This window comes from Lissotriton vulgaris, chromosome 7, assembly GCF_964263255.1.
Source record: "Lissotriton vulgaris chromosome 7, aLisVul1.2, whole genome shotgun sequence".
Classification (NCBI taxonomy): Eukaryota; Metazoa; Chordata; class Amphibia; order Caudata; family Salamandridae; genus Lissotriton; species Lissotriton vulgaris.
The window spans coordinates 1,434,314,780-1,434,335,026 of NC_141695.1; the positions used below are offsets into that span (position 1 = coordinate 1,434,314,780).

General features: G+C 45.7%; 1 protein-coding gene across 1 annotated transcript in view; it reads left to right on the forward strand.

Moving 5' to 3' along the window:
- CTNNBL1 (catenin beta like 1) overlaps positions 1–20,247 on the forward strand; it is a 507,405-nt gene that overhangs the window by 155,872 nt on the left and 331,286 nt on the right. The window contains exons 4-5 of the mRNA XM_086932233.1: positions 10,870–11,009; positions 18,853–18,950. Of these exons, the coding sequence (XP_086788359.1) occupies positions 10,870–11,009; positions 18,853–18,950 (238 nt within the window). The remainder of the gene's footprint in view (positions 1–10,869; positions 11,010–18,852; positions 18,951–20,247) is intronic.

Here is a 20,247-nt window from a genome sequence, read left to right on the forward strand (position 1 = left end):
GACCTCACGCAGGGGCTCCTGGAAGTTGGAGTCACTGCGGGTCCGCTCGCAGCCCTGTACTTGCCTGCCAAAGCCCAGAGTCCGGTGTCCAAGATCAGAGCCCCTCTATACTCAAGGCGCCTCTCTCCACACCGCGAAGCGGGACCCGCGGAGCGGGTCCGGCGAGGAGCTGCGGAAGAAGAAAAACACCACAGGTGCAGGGAACAGCCCACGGCGAAGTCCAGGCAAACAAGGTATCCCACGTCGATCAGGAAGGAGGCTGCTTTCAAATGCTAGGGCGGGGGGCGTGGCAGTCAGGGAGAGCGACCCAGGTGTTGTGGGTTGACCTCACGCAGGGGCTCCTGGAAGTTGGAGTCCCTGCGGGTCCGCTCGCAGCCCTGTACTTGCCTGCCAAAGCCCAGAGTCCGGTGTCCAAGATCAGAGCCCCTCTATACTCAAGGCGCCTCTCTCCACACCGCGAAGCGGGACCCGCGGAGCGGGTCCGGTGAGGAGCTGCAGCAGAAGAAAAACACCACAGGTGCAGGGAACAGCCCACGGCGAAGTCCAGGCAAACAAGTTATAACTAGAGCCAATGTAAATGACAAAGCTATTAATTTCGCAATTTTTAAAACCAACACATAAATAAAAAATTTGACATTTACAATGCCAATAGCTCAAACTTTCTTAATGCGAGACCTATTGCATTGCAAATGCTTGTTTTTTATACCTGCTTGAATAATTATTTAAAAATTTTGCCAATAAGGGTTGGGAAAATGGTACAGCGAAGACTTGGTATATACTAAGAATTTACTCCTATATCAAAAATGTTGATTGCAAGGAATACACAAAAATGCTTGCCAAGACTAGAGTCAATACCACACTGGATACACGATTACAAGTGGGATTTCTACATGGCACTTTCTCAAGTGACAACACAAGTTTGAGTCTTATAATAGAAAAAGCCAAAACATTTCCCTCTTCCACTGCAGTTTAATGTTAGATTCAAAGAAGGTCTTCAATGATGTCTTATGGGTGTTTCCTCGTTCAAGGCTACTTAAATATGCTCTAGGATACAAGTTTGTTGAAATGATCCTCACCTCCATCTCCTTCCACAAAAGCCAGAGTTCGGATCAATAGCGCTATACCAGAATAGTCCCACTTAATGCAAGGCACACGTCAGGACTGGCACCAACCTATTTCTGTTTCTGCATATTATTGAGCCAATACTCAAATATCAGGGGATCCCAACGTTAGTGGAATTCATTGAAATCCGACACATTTAATGCAGCTTCATATGCAACCAATATCTTTGCATGGAATGGTGAACATCAGTATGAGCCCCCATTGATGACATAAATTCACATTCCAATGTCTCTGGCTGCTCTCTGAACCGGGACAGAAGTTAAGTACTACCTCTTAAGGGCTTTTGTAACTTCACTGTAATAGGTGATGCAGCACTGAAAGGGTACCAATCAAGAATTAAATATTTAGGCATCTGGTTTGGAAAGAATCTGGATGAATACTTTATATTTAATGAAAGTATGACACTATGGTCAAAGACATCCTCCGTTCACGGTCATCACAATTTATCACAAGGTGGGGACGATTTGATATTATAAAAATAATTACATCTGACCATATTTTCCTCAATAGGAAGTAAGCTGCTAGATAAACGTATAGACTGGAAATAAAAGAATCCAAAACTATCAATAAATAAGCTGTGGTGAAGAAGTGCGTGATGTAAAACATCTTTTCTGATTCTGGATGGTGCACATTTGTTCGAGCCAAGCCCTAGAGCCCCCATTCCGGCTAAACATCAAGAAGGATTTGATTGCTTCTCTCCCTCTGTCAGCTACTCTACTGACTAAATACATTAATCTAGACCACTCATCTAACCTTATTAAAGACGCAATGTTCATACTAAGACATCTAGCTAAGAAACCTCTAAATAAGATAGCTAAATCTAACTTCATTTAATTATGGCATAACCAGTGGCTTAGCTTGTTCAGTAAGACTGGGGTGGCATATCATGATGATAATTCAATGAGTATAGAAATACTATGTGAAATCCGACAGACACCTTAATATATCTGTCTGAAAGCTCCTGAACCCAACTACTGCTTAAATAATACATGTATTTGGGGGGGTTGTAACACCCTAAACACCGGTCCCTGAAGCTATGCCCCTGGGCAGAGCCATAACATTAGATTCAATGGGAAAACAATGTTTTGGGAGGACTGTGCTATCAGTGTGATGACTCCGGTCTTTCCACTTAACTTTTTCATAATTACAAACAGCAGTGCATCCTGGGAAAACTCCTTTGGACAAGAAGGAGCCTCGTGGCTACCGGAAAGAACCGAGCACGTTGCCTCTTAGGGCACATTAGAACACTGCACTCACCACAGGTAGTCAGTAAAGTCACTGGATCACACTACTGGCTGATAACTGGAGGAAGGAACTGACTTGGGGCTATCCTCTCTGCCTTGCTTCGTGGATCCCTGGTGTTGCCGCCACCTCTCGCCGCACCCGCTCCGCGGGTGCCGCTTCGTGGCTCGAGCTGGGGGCTGTCCCGGAATCTTCGTCTGTGGACCTTGCCTGAGTCAGGGAGTCAGCAGCAGCTTCAGGGGTGGTGCGCGGCAGGGACTCTCTTGCCCAGGAGTCCCTGCACAGCCTCGACCATCTCGCCCGCGCCCCCCTGATAGCCACGCCCCCCGCCTGATCAGGTGTTAAAGTCCGGTGTTCCCTGTGAGTTTGTGGGACGCTCACACTACTGGCTGATAACTGGAGGAAGGAACTGACCTGGGGCTATCCTCTCTGCCTTGCTTCGTGGATCCCTGGTGTTGCCGCCACCTCTCGCTGCACCCGCTCCGCGGGTGCCGCTTCGTGGCTCGAGCTGGGGGCTGTCCCGGAATCTTCGTCTGTGGACCTTGCCTGAGTCGGGGAGTCAGCAGCAGCTTCAGGGGCGGCACGCGGCAGAGACTCTCTTGCCCAGGAGTCCCTGCACAGCCTCGACCATCTCGGCCGCGCCCCCTGGTAGCCACGCCCCCCGCCTGAAACGCCCCCTATTTCAACGGCTCGTCTAACGCTTAGCGGGACGCGAGCGGGACGCCGAGCGAAGCCCGGGCAAAGGGCGGGCAGTCTGTGGCAGTCCGGGGCTCTCCTAGGCTGGGCTGGGCCACCCCACTTACTTTTTTGACTGTTTCACTAGGTACAGAGGGGTTTCCTACTAGTAATATCAATCTCTGGTTTGCTGTCTTGTAGTAATGTCTACCCGCTCAGGGAGAAGCCTGAGAGGGGGGGGCGGAACAGCTGTATTATAGTCACAATGGACCAATTTATTACACGGGTTGTCACTGTCATAGAGAAAGAAATTGCTATGACAGAGCGGCGCCTTTCTCACGAACACCCTTCGTCCAAACGGTCATCTTTGGGTTCCCTGGCACTTGTTACCTCCCCTGCAAGTAATTGTGCCCCCTTGCTAACTACTTCCCCCGTACAAGAGCTGTCACGGGTTGCTTCCCTGAGGGCTAGTGTAGATAGGCTAGAGAATTTGGCAGCTATTTCTATACCCATCCCTACTGTTATTAGTACTTCTGACCCACGACCAAATGAGTTCTGTGTCCCTACTTCCTGCCCTATCATTCCTGCTTCTAATAACAATACCCTGCAGATACCTGATGTGCCTCTGCCGGTGCCAAAGAGCTTAACACACACCAAAAGGAAAAGGATTGCTAGCCCACGCAAAGGCAGCTTCCCAAAGCCATATAAGAGACAAAGGAAACAGGGAGTCAGGGGAACGGGAATAAAAGCAGGTGAGGGGCTGGGCATGAGAAATCCCGGGTTTGATAAGGGGGATGCTCACCCCGGTGAGTCAGTCGAGAAAGTATGTGTAGATTTAACTACCGACTCCCTTGTAGCTCCACCTAATTCCACTACTACTGTACAAATTGAGGAACTGATGAGATCACTATTATCCCGATTGTAGACAGAGTAAAAGGGTTGGGAGAGAGGTTGGACAGATTTGAACAGGCAACTCTGGATAACTTCTTCTCCCTCAAAACCCTCATTAAACTGCACTGTAGAATTAGGGAGGACGGACAGGGAGGGGATATCAATACTCGGGTGATCCCTACTTCTCCACAGGCCGCACCTACTACTGCTTCTAATATGGCTAACACTGCAAATATGCAGGCTGTGGCAGATGCACTTGTTACCCAAGCGGTGGCTCCCTTGAGTAGTAGTGGACTCTCAGGGCCGGCCGCAACACCGGTCTTAGCACAACCAAATGCACCCAAACCACTTACTGTCCTGGCTAAGAAGCCTACCAGGGTTGAGCAATCTGGCAGGAAGGGACCTGCTAAACCCAAGGGGACCCCGATTGGGCATGGTACTGGACCTGTTGATGCCCCTCCACTAAGAACCTGTACTAACCTCCCAAAAGCTCCTCAGCTAGAAGTATTGCCCCCCAAAGCGGCACCAGTAGCTCCACCCATGAATTTACCCCCTGAGTGCCACCCATATGTCGCCATACTCACTAGCGTACCCTCCCTGAAGGAAGGCCAATACGAATCACAACAGGCTCTCAAAAACAAAACCATGCATTGGTTAAAAGATAATAGACCTCTCCCTAGGGGATTAGATGGGTTGATCCTAGGAGTTAGAAGGGTAGGGTGGCTTGGGTATGGTACTAAGCACTTAGTTGGAGATTGTGTGGTGGTAAACTTTAAAGACTGTAGGGTTGCCCAAACAATCTGTAACCAGAAGCTTGGTACTGGAAGTGCAGGCGTAGGTGTAGTAGATTTAACTTACTTTTACCCAAGGCCTGCAGCAAGCTTTAATGGTATACATCTTGCAGGTGGGGGATGGAGCAATATCCCTGCCTATCCTGAGAACCCTGCCATCCCACTTCTATACTAACCGGCAGCCTGGCTTGGGTCATATGGGAGGCCTCCTGGTTATTGAACCGATACCTGCCAAAAAGCGGCTATTGGGTTGCCGAGCCCTTGTATCGCCCCTGTTCTTAATGAACTGGGTAGACACAATAGCAACCTTCCTTTCCAGTCAAATGATGCCTCTAATCAAGTTCAGGTTATCAACCTGTGTACAGGAACCCAAAGTGGGGACAGTGGTCTGGGGACCATAGATCCGATGGGGGAGTCACTAGGGCTCGAGTCCCGCAGGGGGCCGGCTGTGGTGGATCCAGTCCTTAGGATCTTTAGCTGGAACGTTGCGGGTATCTCGAGGAAGCTGGGCTTACCGGATTGGAACGTCCTTGTGGAGGGCTACTCTATTTGTATTTTCCAAGAAACTTGGAGTAGGGAGCCCTGTCACAAGGTAGGCTATTCAACTTACTTTGTCCCCGCTGTATCCCCTGCATCGGGAAGGGGACACCCTTCGGGAGGACTCCTTATATGGGTTGCGATCTCACTTGACTGCCAGGTGGTCCAGAACTTAACTAATTCACCGGATCTCCTCAATATTACGATAAAGGGTGCACGGGGTGGCTTGCTCCTGGACATTTTTAATATCTATGCCAGAGGCATGAAGGGAGGTATACAGTCACCTACAATTTCCCTATTAGAAGGCTTGCTAAGACAGCGCCCCGACAAATCCCGAACCCTGGTGGCGGGAGACCTGAACTGTACGTTCGAGCCCTTGGGCCTGGACGATACCCTGGGAATCAACGAGGAGGACTCCAGGAGGGGGATCCCTGCCTTGGCTTTGACCCCAATAAGGAGGTGGACCCAAGTGGCAGTACAGATCAATTCCCTAAATATGGAATTTGATCTTAGGGCTACTAATGGGAGGACAAAGTCTGACGTAGCGGGAGCCCATACCTATAACAGGACAAACCATATGTCGAGAATAGACTACATTCTTCTTGACGTAAGGCTATGGAAATTTCTGAAAGATATGGAGGCCATACCGTCAATTGAGAGTGATCACAATCTTCTCTCACTTGTCCTTTCTCTTCAGTGGCTTGCTTCCAGGGGTGGAATTTCTTCCCATATATCACCACACTCCCATGAAGTCTTTCCATCTAATTGTGGCAGAAGGCTGAAATGGGCTAAGCTTACTTTGTCCAAAGAGAAAGTGGCAGACATAGGGGTGCTCCTAGCCGCAGCACTTTGTAAATTGGATTCTCTGACTGGACGATCCGAGGAGGTCTCCACGACCTTCTGTGATCTAACCAGCGCCTTGAGCAATTTGTTCATTCTCCCCAGCATGGCCCCTGTGGCTGATAATAGGAAGAAGCCACCCAAAGTACAAGGGTGGTTTACTAAAAAATGCAAGGAGAAGAAAAAAGCACTGGTTGGTGCTGTTAAATCTAAATCCCAGGCTGCAATTAGGCTCGCTAGGAAAGACTATTATGAGACCATCAAAATAGCAAAAAGAGAGTGGGATGAGAAATTTTGGGCGGACCTCCTGGATGCAAGTTCGGCAAGGGATGCTAGGGGATTTTGGAGTTTGGTAAGATCTAGGGATAGGCCTGTTGACTCTCTGCTGACATGTAATATCCCAGTTCAGAACTGGTTCAGCCACTTCCTGTCTCTCTATACCGCTTCTGAAGGGGCCTTTACCAACCAGTGGACTCTAGCGGACCACGCAATGGATATAGAGGGAGACACTTTTACCGCCAGAGAAGTGGAGGTCGTAATCAAGTCCCTGGTGCCCCTTAAAGCCGCTGGGCCTGACTGGATTCCCGGTGACTTGTTACGTGCCAATCTCAAGGAATGGGGGAAGCTGGTTTCTACACTACTGAATTCCATCATGAGGGGAGCCCCTGTACCCGAATCTTGGAAAGGGGCGGAGGTTGTCCCGATATTTAAGAAGGGTTGTCGGGACAACCCTGCTAACTATAGGCCTATAAGTCTAATCGATTCTTTTCAGAAAGTGGCAGGGAAGGTAATCCTGGGGAGGGTTCTACAATGGGTGGATGACAATAACATCTTGTCAGAGTTCCAGGCTGGATTTCGCTCCGGCACTGGGACTATCGAGCAGGCTTTTAGATTAGTCCTACTGTACTGGAAGGTGGTGGTGCTGGGCAAAGGCAGTCTTTGCTTGGCATTTATCGACCTCAAGACTGCCTTTGACCTGGTACCTAGGGAGGAATTGTGGAGGGTTTTACAGGGTCTGGGGCTGCCCCCTTATATCCTATTGCTCCTGATAAAATTACACACAGGCAATTATGCGCAGGTGCAGTGGGGTACGAACGGGGAAAAAACTGACAGGATCCCAGTGAGAAGAGGTGTGCGCCCGGGGTGCGTGCTAGCTCCCACCCTATTCTCTTTGTATATGAATGGTGTGGTTGAGTATCTGCTTAAAGAACCTGCAGACGCACCTTCCCTGGCAGGGACACGAATTCCAACACTGCTCTTTGCAGATGACACCCTCCTCATTGCAAAGACCCCCTAGGGCCTCCAAAAACTGCTTAACCGCTTCCAGGAGTTTTGTTCCCTTAGGGGATTGGTGATCAATGTTGATAAGACCAAATACTTGATCATGAATCCTCCTAGGAAACTGGGGCGCCCCCCGGTGTTGAACTCGGCTCCCCTAGAGAGGGTATCGGAGTTCGATTACCTGGGAATCCGCCTTAATGACTCATTGAGTTGGACTCCGCACATTCACAAGATGCTGCTTAGCCACAAAAGGGTGGGAGGAGTGCTGCTTAGGGACCAACGTTCCTCCACAACAAAACCTATCGCCCCAGTTGTGGAGATCTATAAAGCTAGAGGGGTCAGTGCAGCTCTGTACGGGGCGGAGTTGTGGGGTACAGGTAATTTGGATGTTCTAGTAAAATCTGAGTCCAAATTCTTGAAAGGTCTGATGGCTCTCCCTCTGAGCACACCCACAGTCCCCGTGCTACTGGATCTAGGCTGTAGATCAATTGCGGACCAGGCACGACTTCGTCCCTTGCTCTTGTGGGCTCGGCTCTGAAGGGTGCCCGAACTTGCCTCCGATGCTAAGGCATTGTCTGAGGTTATGGATATGGGAGGCTGGCACAGGATTAAATGGCTGAGGGATGTTAAATGCCTTTTGGGTGAGCTGGGACTTGGTGATGCCTGGGATACTCGCTCTGCCCCTCCTAAAGCCATGCTAAAGAAAAATTACTGGGATTTGGGTTACTTCTAAACTTATTGTCGACCGACGTCACTGTAATTCCACCTCAGATTTTCTGAAGATTAAAAATGTGGTGGCTTATGAACCGTACCTCGACATGATTTCTATTCCATTTGATCGGGCTTTATATTTCAAGTTTAGAGTGGGGACTTTACCTGTTAGTGACTTGGTATCCCGGTGGAAATCGTCCTCCCTGTCGTCCCCCTACTGTGCCCTTTGTTCCAAACTGGTCGAGACAGTAGCACATATCCTCTTTGAATGCCCAGACTATTCTGCTCCTAGGAGGCAATGGCTTAAACCACTGTGCAGACTCCTAGGAACTTGTCAGCACTCTGTGGCCCTACGGATCTTATTGTCTGACACATCCGCCTTGGTGGTTTGCGGCATGTCCAAATTTTTAAAGTGGTCTTGGTTGATTCGTGTAAAAAGGCTTTCTCTCTCAATTTAATCCTAATTTTAATTGTATATATTGGTTCTCAATTATGTCACTGCTTTTATTCCTTTTCATTGTGAAGGTGTTGTACATGTTGTAAATATTGTGGCCATTTTATCTGTTGTACTGCTTTTAAGATATTGCATATATCGAAATAAAGCCTATCAATCAATCAATCTAAATACAAACCAAATAGCACCTCAATAAGGTAGACTTCTATAAATTCCTCAAACTAGAAATGACAATATTCAAATTAAGCAATCTAGTAGAACCTAACTTTCCCGTATCACCGTCAAAATTGTTATTCAGGACTATTTTGCAGCTAAATTGTATAAACTGCTAGTCCCAAACGCTTCTAAACTGAATTATACAATTTAGAGTAAATGCGATTCAATCAGTGCTAACTCTAAATAACCCCCAGTCATTCAAAAATACTGATAGTGGATTTGAAATCACCCCGTTACTGGTCCAGTCCAGATTATGAGAAAATGCACAGAATTTGTTGGACGCCCAATCAGCTAGACAGGCTAGGAATACACAAAACTAATTAATGGACTGTAAATGTGTACAGACAGTTTGGAAAGACACATTGGCACCCCCTGCTGTATCCCTTTCTTTCATCTCAAACTAGATTTCACAAAGATTGCTTTAGACATATAAGTATCACCTTCCGTACCACATATGTCGCAGTCTGTGTTCTGAACGTTTCCTTGAACATGGGAGCTAAGACCATACTATGAGAAAGGAAAAACACCTAAGGAATTTCCTTTTACACTTGCTGGAACTAGTTATGTTTTATAAGGAGAACTGATAATAAGATACCCAATGGATCATGCACAGCATCTTCCTCAAAACGATTATGAGACAAAATGGACTTGTACTTGTAAGTATCCGACCGACCATGACAACATTCAATTATATATCTGTTTCTGTTACTCAATAACCATTATACATTATTTAACTTAATTCTACTCCCGTAAAAGATTACTTTTGACTCTTGCTAATCCAAAGCTAATGTATTATTTTCTAATGTAAATCCTCATCCTGAACGCCTTTTGAACATGATCAGTTACTCTCATTAGAGACAAGGGAATTGAGCAATTGATGGTCACTTCATGCTGCGTTTATTGTGATAGAATCTGTTTGTTGGCCTGCTTTTCTTGTGTTCGACAACAGTAGTTATTTAATAATCTACAGACCTCGTTTGTCATAAATAATTAATATATTAGGTGCCCATACATCATCTTGTGCTGTATCACTATGCTGAAATTCAGTGACAAAGATTTGAAAATAACATTGGACATGAGACATGTACACAGAAGTTGAGCTCCTGTTTTTGGAACACTTGACTAGGTCAATTTTCTTCGCCTTCTCTTGATTTAGAGGTACCTTGCAACAAGTCTTATTGTTGTGTACTTGTGTTGTCACTGTGCTAAACTTGGGTACTCTCCCGATTTCACAAAGTGTTAGGTAAATTGACTAGCTTAAACCTTGCACTCTACTAGCAAAATGATTGCGAGGCCCAAATAAACGTAGGGATAATGTGGCCTGGTGCTACAAGCCATGCTGGGCAGAATATAGTTTTAAGGCATAGTAATTTTTATTTTTATTTCTTGGCTCCTGTAGAGTGCTTAATGAGCGTGACAGAGGGGATTAGGAGGGAAAGAATAAAGGAAGAGGTTTTGAAAGTCTTTGCTGAAGAAATGGCCGTTAAAAAGAGCCCAGATTATCATAGTGAGCCTATTTCAGTCGTTATTGACATGTCAATTACAGCAAATCACGTGGACATTCTACTGAAAACGGTTGGCATATCAAAGGTTGTGCGGGCCTAGAGGTGCATAGCGCTATTGTGCTGCATAGAGAATGTGGTGGTGGAGTATTTGCATGTTATGGACAGGAAATACAGGAAATAGAACTGCATTTTGACTCTGATTCAGACATTAAAGACCATCTGTAGAACAGAATCCTGCATATGAGTCTGTAGCTGTGTATTAAATTCTTTGGCGGTAGCTGACAGACGTGTATGCAGCCTGGTGCTTATGATGTTTAGTTTTCATACCGGGCCAGAGAGTTTGAAAGCAATGATAAGGAGCCTACTGCAAAGGTGACAAAATAAGAAGGCGGCTCCTTTGAAGATGTTTATTTAAGAATGCATGAGTAAGTTTCTTTTAATAACACATGTCGATTAGTAACTGAGTTGCAGAAGGATGAAGGGGGGAGTTCATGACCAATTAATGCCTTGTGTTTTCGTACTGATCATCCTGAATAGGGTGTCCTTTCTCTAATTTCTTATTGTGGACGTTCTACTCAGATGTTTTCTTTTTTTTTTCTGGCAGATTCATGGAGTCCGAGCTGGATCTGAATGACATTCTTCAGGAGATGCATGTGATTGCCACCATGCCGGACCTGTACCACCTGCTGGTTGAACTGAACGCAGTGCACTCCCTGCTGGGGCTGTTAGGGCATGACAACACAGATATCCTTTGCTAAATCAAAAGGGCCATCTTCCTAATTTACATGTTTTCCTCTTTGGAGGCTTAAAATGGTTACTGAACTAGAACAAAATACACATGTGTGAATAGGATGGGCATCCTTACATTGAACATCCAGCGTCCCACTTTGGCCTTCTTTGTTTCCTCTTTAGAGGTTTTCTCAGAGCGAAGAGACAGAATGAGAAGAAACGACTTGGTGCTGTAAAGTTTGTGGTGTACTATTACTAATAAAAAACTATTTCTTGGTCTTTGAGGTCTTTCCTTCTGACCCTTTACGTCTTCCAGATGTGTGCAGAAACCTGGCTTGGACAACAGGACATCGTAGCTACTTAGCTTTGTCATTATAATTCTGTTCATATTCCAGTTTTTTGCGGGACATTTTTGCACTTGCATAAAATGAGATGTTTTTCTAACTCAAAAAACCAAAATGTGGAGAGATAGGACTGTTGGACGGCCGTCCTTGTCCCTAGAAGTATTTGATAACCAAAGAAGACGGCCAAAATGAATGACTGTCTTACACTAGAGTGTCTGGCACTTCAAAGGTTTGATAAGAAAACCCTCACACACCAACCTGGTTGATCCATGCTTCATCATCGGGTCCCAGCCGGGTAGCCAAATGTTTTTCTAACTGCCACTTGTGTCTGATGATGCTGGTAGTTTCTTCACCACTTTAGGTAGGCGCTCACAAATCTTAACACTCTAGGCATGTTACCTAATCAGTCTACCCTCATTGTACTGCAGCTGTTGACACTGCAAAACTTCACAGATTTTAAGCAGTGCTTGCCTTACTAGTACTCTTGCAGGGCCTCAATGCCGGTGCCCACTTCACTTTCATTAGTTGTACCATACGACACTTTATTGTTATGTTGTGTTCCGCAGTATTAAATTCAAGCTCGGAAAGCTCTAAGTTTGGCCGGGCTTACTTATTCTATTATGTGGTGTATTTGCCTCCTAGGTTTTACACTATGTATGGTAGAATATTAACACATGGATCATTCATAAGTGCTTTAACTATGCAATGCGTTGTGTTGTCAATAGGGGCACGTATAGCAATAAAATTATAGTTTTCTGTTAGACCTGCCAGCTTTAGTGTGGTCTTCCCCCAACCTTTTTGCCTCTCCATTTTGCTGAAATTATTTTTGTTGGCTTAGTTTCCATTTGTGGCAACTTTCCAGTGATCTGTTGAGTATATCCTCCAGAGTATTGCTTGTTCCTGCAACATGCTCCGCTTTGAGGGTGATGTTGTGAACTGTCAGCCACTGCCAAAGGTCCTGAGCCTCTAAGGAAAGAGCCAGGGACCTTGTTCCTCCTTGCGTGTTCACATATTGTATATTGGTTGTGTTGTCTGTATGTACCAGAACTGATGATCCGTGTATGTGAGGCAAAAAAGCTTGGAGATAGAGGAAGATGGCGTTGAGCTCTAGGCGGTTTATATTCATGGACTTTTGGCATTTTGGAGATGTTCACCCCATCCTTCGAGGGAGGCATCTGTCTTTATGATGAAGTCTGGAATCAATGGTAAAAATGTAAGGCCTTTGGAGATATGTGATATATGGTTCCACCAGTTCAGAGTTTGGTCCATTCTTGGCATTATTTTTATAAAGTCGTCGAAAGACCCCTCTGTTTGTAGCCATTGAAGTTGTAACTCTGCCTGCAAGGGCTACAAGATTGATTTCTAATGACATCATTCCTAGCATTGATTTGTACTGATGCACTGCAGCGGTCCTTTTTCTGAAAAATTTGAGAGCGAATTGCACTAGTTTACATTTGTCCCACCTTTTGGCTGTTTTGTTCCGGCACTGGAGACTGCCCCTGCTACATGGGTCATTTCACTATCAGCCATATGTTTAGTTTCGGTGCACTCTTTTTTTAATTTTATTTTTTATTGATTTAGCCATGCTTGCAACTTTATCTGTAGTCTGTCTGAAGCCTTCGTGTTTCCCATGATCAGTGCGGCACACTGCGCTTCATCTTTAAATATGGCGGCCGTGCCTTTCTTTTGTTCTGCACGACGTGGCTCGCCCACCTCCTATTTTTAATTTTAAAGAGACTTTAACATATTTTCATACTATGCTTTTTGCATCATTTACATGGCTATATATTTTCTTGGCTCGCCTTGTGCACCACAGGCTCTTAAAGCCAGAGATCGGCTCTAGGCTCATTTAGTAAACCATCAGTATGATTACTCCTAACCATTCTTGACTAGAACCAGTAGTTTGTTTCATTGTTTGGTTGTTAATATGAGGTTCTGGTTTCAGCTTGCACATTTTATGAATTCCTCTTTCCCCTGCTTTTCCCGCTTTGCTGTCATTACTACTGAGTTATCACTGGCTGCTTCGAATGTCTCTGCTTGCGGTGATTGGGTGCTTAGGGACAGTTTAGCTTGGCTGGTTTCAAAGCTGCTCATTTGGCAGCATCTGCAGTGTGGAAGGAGCTGTGTTTTTCAGGTAAAGGCTAATTTATATCTTTCTGCATGTTTCATTATAGATGCTTGTGCTGTCAAATTAAGAAAAGCAGAGAAGAATGTACTGGCAGAGGTGATGGGTAAAGCCTGTGGGATCGTAGCAAGGAAGTCTTACAGAGAGGTGTGGTGGCCCGTAATGAAAACAGTTACACAATACAAACTCCAAACACATAGAATCATTGCTAATAACAGGGGCTCAGCGGATCAAAGCAGACTTCTTATTCTTAAAGGAGATAACAGACGACAACACAGACATTTTGACTACATCATGCTGGGTGCATGTAAAGCATCAAAGGTCTCGCCCAAAAACATCAAACCGTTAATATCAGCATAAGAAAAGCGATCAGATTAGAACTGCCCTGACAACCTCAGCCCGCGCTGCTATAGAACATGCTAAAGCAAACTAGAATGGGGTTTGGAGAGAGCAGCAGTCAAAGGCTGTATTAAACAACCTAATGCATTCTGGGAGTTGTGGTCTTGATTTTGATATCCAGAGGAAGAGACCTGTAATGGAACACGGTGCCCCTGGTGACACAGACTCGCCTGGTGACTTTAATTGATGTGTTAAAGGTTTATTAAGGCTGCTCTTAAAGGTGTCTTCTGAACATCAGTGCACAGATGATAACTCATTGTTAAACAATGTTGATTCCTGAAGGGCTCTGTATACAATGCAGCTTTCCTAGTCTGACATATATTCTTAAAAATGTGTGCTGGAATTATTCCAACAGAATAAAAGCAGACAGATGAAGGTGTACACGTGGATAAAAGCAACGTGGCTCTTGGAGGCCTCAGCACTTATTTAGAAAGCATTCCTGAACTCACTATTGGAAGGGGGGTCTGGTTAGCTCTGCTCATCTCTCCCTCACACTCCCACTAACCCGGTTACCTTTTACTCCAACTGCTACCTCTCATCTCTCCCTCACACTCACCAACCTAGTCATCTCTCCCCATCCCATCCTACCCCACCCCCACCTCTCTTCTCATCTCTCCCTCACTCTCCCACTGCCTCTCTCATCTCGCACTCCCACTGCCCCCTCTCATCCCTTCCTCACACTCCCTTTCTCTTCTCTGTTCTTACTGCGCACACATGTTGCCTTCCTGTACCTCCCTGCGCTGTGCACTCATCCACCTCTTACCCCCCCTTTCTGGGTGCCCCTTCCACTTGTCTTGGTGCTGCTCTCACTTCTACTTGGAAATTAGAAGATGTGTATAGCCTGCCCCTTTCCTTGCTCTCTCTGTCTGCTCACATGTCTCTCTCAGTCCGGTGCCCATCCTCGGTGCCCCGCCGTCAGCTGGTGGGTGGTCATTGCCTCTCAGAACACCTGTCTTACTTTAAGGTTAATAAGGTTTCTTTAGGAAGAGCAACCAGTCCCTCTCTCTTTCTCGTACTTTCACCTTCTCACACACTCTTCCCGCCTGTCTCATGTGGTTGACTTCAGTTCATCGAGCAGTTTCTTTTCTGTGCCTTTTCAATATTTCCATCCCTCAATCCCTCCCTCTCCTCTTTTTTGGGGTGTCTTCTGCGTACACAGGTGCTCACTCTTTATACGTCTTTCACCTGCTCTCCTTCTTACAGACTCTTTCTGCTCCTCTGGAGTTCATTCACCATTTTGTGCACACAGATCCGACTCCCGCTCTGATCTTCAAGTCAACATGGGGCCACACGTGACACTTTTTCTATCCCCACACCCTTTTCACAAAGCCACTCAATCTTGCCAAACACACATTGCACTGCACCACATAGGTTGCTTTGGTGGCAGCAGCTTGGTACTTATAGAATGATGGTTTTAATTATTGGACAATATTGTCTGTGATCACTGCACATCATTTGGGCTGTTTGGACTTCTTATACACATAATTAAACTGTTAACAGCATGAGCATCAACAACTACCTCGATTACTAGAACAGAAGCTCTACTTTGCTGAGCATTACAGAGTGGCAGTGCTTGTTTTTGTATATATTTTTTTCTTTCAATGTTGTCAGGAGCCTGTCCTAAGGCATACAGCCAGGTGGGTACTCTCTTTTTACGGGGCTTACACTGAAAATGCCCTGGTATCTGGCAATGCACAGTTGATATCACAGTCATGCCAGATGCATCTTTACTGTGGATCCCTATGAGACTGCGTAAAGCGTCACCAAGTAGGTCAATAGCACCCTCACCTTGAGTACTTGCATTTTTAAAAACTCTCTAGCCAACGTTTGAATATGCTTGGCATGGTCATGTTGCGGGTCCTTTCAAAAAGTGACTTCTAATGCCCCACGATAATATCTTTTGTTCTAGGGGGCGCTACTGAGGACGTTCACCATTCGGGTATCTTTTATTGTTTACCTGAGTCATGTGGGGGCAAGTGGGAGGCACATGCTTTATACTTTGGGCCGTAAACCTAGTGGGTACTCCTTATAACTACCCAAGTATGTGCGCTTGGGCTCGGCGCTATGCCGCTCACCTTTATCCTTAGCATCATTGGCGCTCATCCTAGGAATGACTTAGCAACGGGGGTTAAAATCATTCATGGGCATAGCGGGCCGGCATTCGTCATGATTTATTACTGCTAAAAATGCGCATTTTTTGGGGGCATGCTAAGACCAACGGTCACTACCGATTTTCTAAGGTGGTAGCATCGCATAGGGAGCCCTCGCATCGGCACTTAAGGACATAGCAGGCACTTCACTGCGTTTTTACTTTTGCACGCCTGGGCAGTTACGTAGTGCTGGTTATCCACAGAAGTTACCTTTAGCAGTGTGGTTAAAATTAATCACATGGTTAACATGTCGGCACTTGTGATTTCATTTGACGATTTCAAGCATGGTGGGCGGGTCTAAACTTAATCACAATGTGGGCGGGGGATTACCCCCACCTTTTTAACTTTCTTGTGGTACAATACATGATCATTCCCAAATTGTGTCAGTCTGCTTAGATTGTTGACAGGTTTTGTCTCCCACCCTCACTCGTCGTTTACTCACACCCACTTGCTGCTCCAAATCACGCATGTGTGAACCTATCTCACTTATTAACACTATTATTCACAGCCGCCTGTGACTGCCGAATACCTTTGAGACATATCTGACGTGGGCTGCAAATGGCACGATTAAGGTCATGTGTGTGTTTGACGGGTGGGGGGGGGGGGTCACCATTCTAAACTTTTGCATAGTGTTCTGATGTTCATAGATGTTGTAGCACCCAGGATAATGTGTTGCTTGCCTAAAAACTTATAAGGTTCCAAAGGCGAGACCTATTGGCTATGCTAATGCTTGTTTCCTAATGCCACATACTAATCATACATTCTGTACAACAAATAATGTACACATATATCTACAAGACATGTCATCTTCTCATCCAGGATCCTTATGGAAGAATGTCTTTTCCCCACTGGGGAAAATGCACTGTTCCATAAGCATATTGATCGGATAGAAGGTGTAGTTGGCCCAACCCTTACCTGAGTGTAATTTTCCCACCTTTATTTAATCCATAATTAAAGTGGTATTACTGACTGCAGCGCGGTGTGTCAGGCTTACCAAATAGCACATCTTTTCATCAAGTACCGTTGTTACTATGCAAACATCTGCAAGTGTGCATAAGAGCACATTGAAGGTCACATAGTCCTTCCTGCGTTGCTGAAAACAGTCGATAATGTGTGAAAGAAATGTGCAGATTGACACAAGCTGAAATCACATGCCCCGGTAGTAAATAAATGTCGGGAAGAAAAATGAAAATGGTTCTGCCACTGAACTAGAACATTGAGCTCCTTTTATCCCTGGCTGAATCTCTAACCCAAAGTGGATCTAATTTTTATAGTTTTATGTTGAACTGCCATTGTGTAATGTAAAAGATTACAGAGCGGAATCTCATAAATCTCAACAAGCACTGGCAAAGCCAGTAGGTCTCGCACTGGCTGTTAGCCTTTCAACTTTGTCAGTGATTGTTTAGTCATGGTTTTTGCACATCGGTATTGCGAGGGAGATGCGAGGCCCTCATCAATCTAAAATAATAATAATTGAAAAGTTGACTTAAAGCAAACATGTTTTTTGGTTGGCCTCCAAATGCAGGCATTGCCTTAGTAGTCCCTGGCAAGGAAGGTAACTACTTAGTATGTGCCCCTTGTGGAAGGGCAGAATGTAGTCACCCACAATGACGTTAGCCAATGGCTGAAGTGAGCTGACCCATTGCTCCATTCTGTATGCTGTAGCAAGCGGAAGAAAAAAGTGTGAATGACACGGTTAACAGACCACTGGAGGAAGAGGGCTGCCTGGAAGTCATTTTTGCCAAGAATGTTGTACTATTCATAACATTTCATTCATCTTGGGGTCTGAGAGCTATCTTTTTTGTCCTAGCTTGCTTGTTATGTTCTTTTCTTTACTTGCTCCCTTTTATGTTTGTAGCATGACATACTTCGTTTTTCATATTTACTTACAAATTGAAACATTTTTTTTACTGACTTAATGGTTCTCCATGTGATTCCTCAAACTATGGTTGTTCAGATTCAATAAAATAATTTTATTGTCCAGAGTCATAGGGATTCTGGTCGCAACTGGTCGCTTCTTTAAGATGTGTACATAAGCTTATTTATTAAGAGCAACTTTTTCATCCCTTATATTGAAATATTTAAAAGATCTTTGACGGTTGAAGATCACTTTGTAGACATTACTCTTATTGTAAATAAAGACAAGCTAATATTTTAATGAAAATATAAATTGACAGTTTTCTGAAATTCATTGTTATTTCTGTGGATTGGAGATTATGACCCATCCCAATGTTCCACTACCATCTGGTTAACACTTTCTGAAATACTTGATCTTTCTAATTTAATATTTGTGAGTAAAACACTTACTTTATCTTTTATATTAATTACATTTTATTTTTCAATTTGCTATCAGTTCCAATCCTGTGTTTCACACATTTTCAATATTTGGTAAATTGTGTAGTCAACATTGTACTCCTAGAAGGTCAAAAATGGATTTGTCAGCAGGTACAGATAGATGTCCAGTAACTCTTTGGGCAGCAGACACTTGGTGCTTGAATTAGAGCTTGACAGATGGTTTACTCCATCACAACGGTGACTGATATCCCGTCCACTGAAATATAAATCCCATAGGATATAAAGTGATTTAGATTTCAGCGTACAGGATGTCCGTCACTGTTGTGATGGAGTAACCCGTCCGCGAAGATCTAAATCAGGCCCTTACTGTTTCAGTATGGTGGAGGAAATGTGGGGACTTGTCTTTATGTGGATCCTTTACAGACCGACAAAAACATTAGTAGCCATGCTCTTGGTTAAAGGGGCATTCAGTATGAAAAAGGTGGCCAGCAACTCCTTGCCTGGTGGGTTGGTTTCAAGTGATTTTATCCTTGACAGTTGGTCACATGTGTCCATTGCGGTAGTGGACTTGCTTCAGGAGCTGACAGACATCGACACACTACATGAAAGTGAAGAAGGTGCTGAGGTCCTGATAGATTCTCTGGTAAGTGGATATTGCAGCTGTTGTGAATAAATGAATAGTGTTACTGCTATCAATCAATCAACCATTTGTAGAGCGTGCTACATACCCGTGAGGGTCTCAAGGCGCTAGGGAGGGGAGGAGGGGCCTCTACTGATCGAACAGCCAGGGCTTGAGAAATCTCCTGAAGGTCAGCAGGTCTTGGGTCTGTCGTAGGCTCAGTGGAATGGTGTACCAGGTCTTGGCGGCGAGATGGGAGAAGGATCTCCGGCCAGTGGGTGTTCTTCGGATGCGCGGGATGGTGGCGAGTGCGAGGTCGGCAGAGCGGAGCTGGCAGTTAGGGATGTAGAAAGAAAGTCGTCTGTTGAGGTAGGCTGGGCCAGTCTTGTGGAGTGCCTTGTGTGCGTGGATGAGGAGCTTGAAGGATATCCTCTTGTTGATGGGCAGCCAGTGCAGGTTTCTCAGGTGGGGGGTGATGTGGCTGTGGCGTGGAACATCGAGGATCAGTCGTGCCGAGGCGTTTTGGATGCGTTGCAGTCGTTTGATGAGCTTGGTCAGGACTCCTGCGTAGAGGGCGTTTCCGCAGTCGAGTCTGCTGCTGACGAGGGCCTGGGTGACTGTTCTTCTTGTATCTGTTGGAATCCACCTGTAGATCTTGTGGAGCATGCTGAGGGTGTTGAAGCAGGAGGAGGAGACAGCGTTGACTTGCTTGGTCACTGAGAGCACGGAGTCGAGGATGATTCCCAGGTTGCGTGCGTGGTCGGTGGGTGTCGGGGCTGCCCCCAGTGCCGTCGGCCACCAGGAGTGGTCCCAGGCTGATGGGTTGGAGCCGAGGATGAGGACCTCTGTTTTGTCAGAGTTCAGCTTCAGTCGGCTGATCTTCATCCAGTCGGCGACAGCCTTCATTCCTTCATGGAGGTTGGCTTTGGCGGTGATGAGGTCCTTGGTGAGGGAGAGGATCAGTTGAGTGTCATCGGCGTAGGAGATTATGTTGAGGTTGTGCTGTCGGGCGACGTGTGCGAGCGGGGCCATGTAAATGTTGAACAGTGTCAGGCTGAGGGAGGATCCCTGGGGTACGCCGCAGATGATCTCGGAGGCTTTGGAACGGAAAGGGGGGAGGCGGACGCTCTGGGTTCTGCCAGAGAGGAAGGAGGTGGTCAATTTCAGGGCTTTGTCTTGGATCCCTACGGCGTGGAGATGTGCGCGTAGTGTGCAGTGGCAGACAGTTTCTTCGAGGTATTGGGTTAGCTGTCTGTTGACGATCTTCTCGATGACCTTGGCTGGGAACAGGAGCAGAGAGATGGGCCGGAAGTTCTTGAGG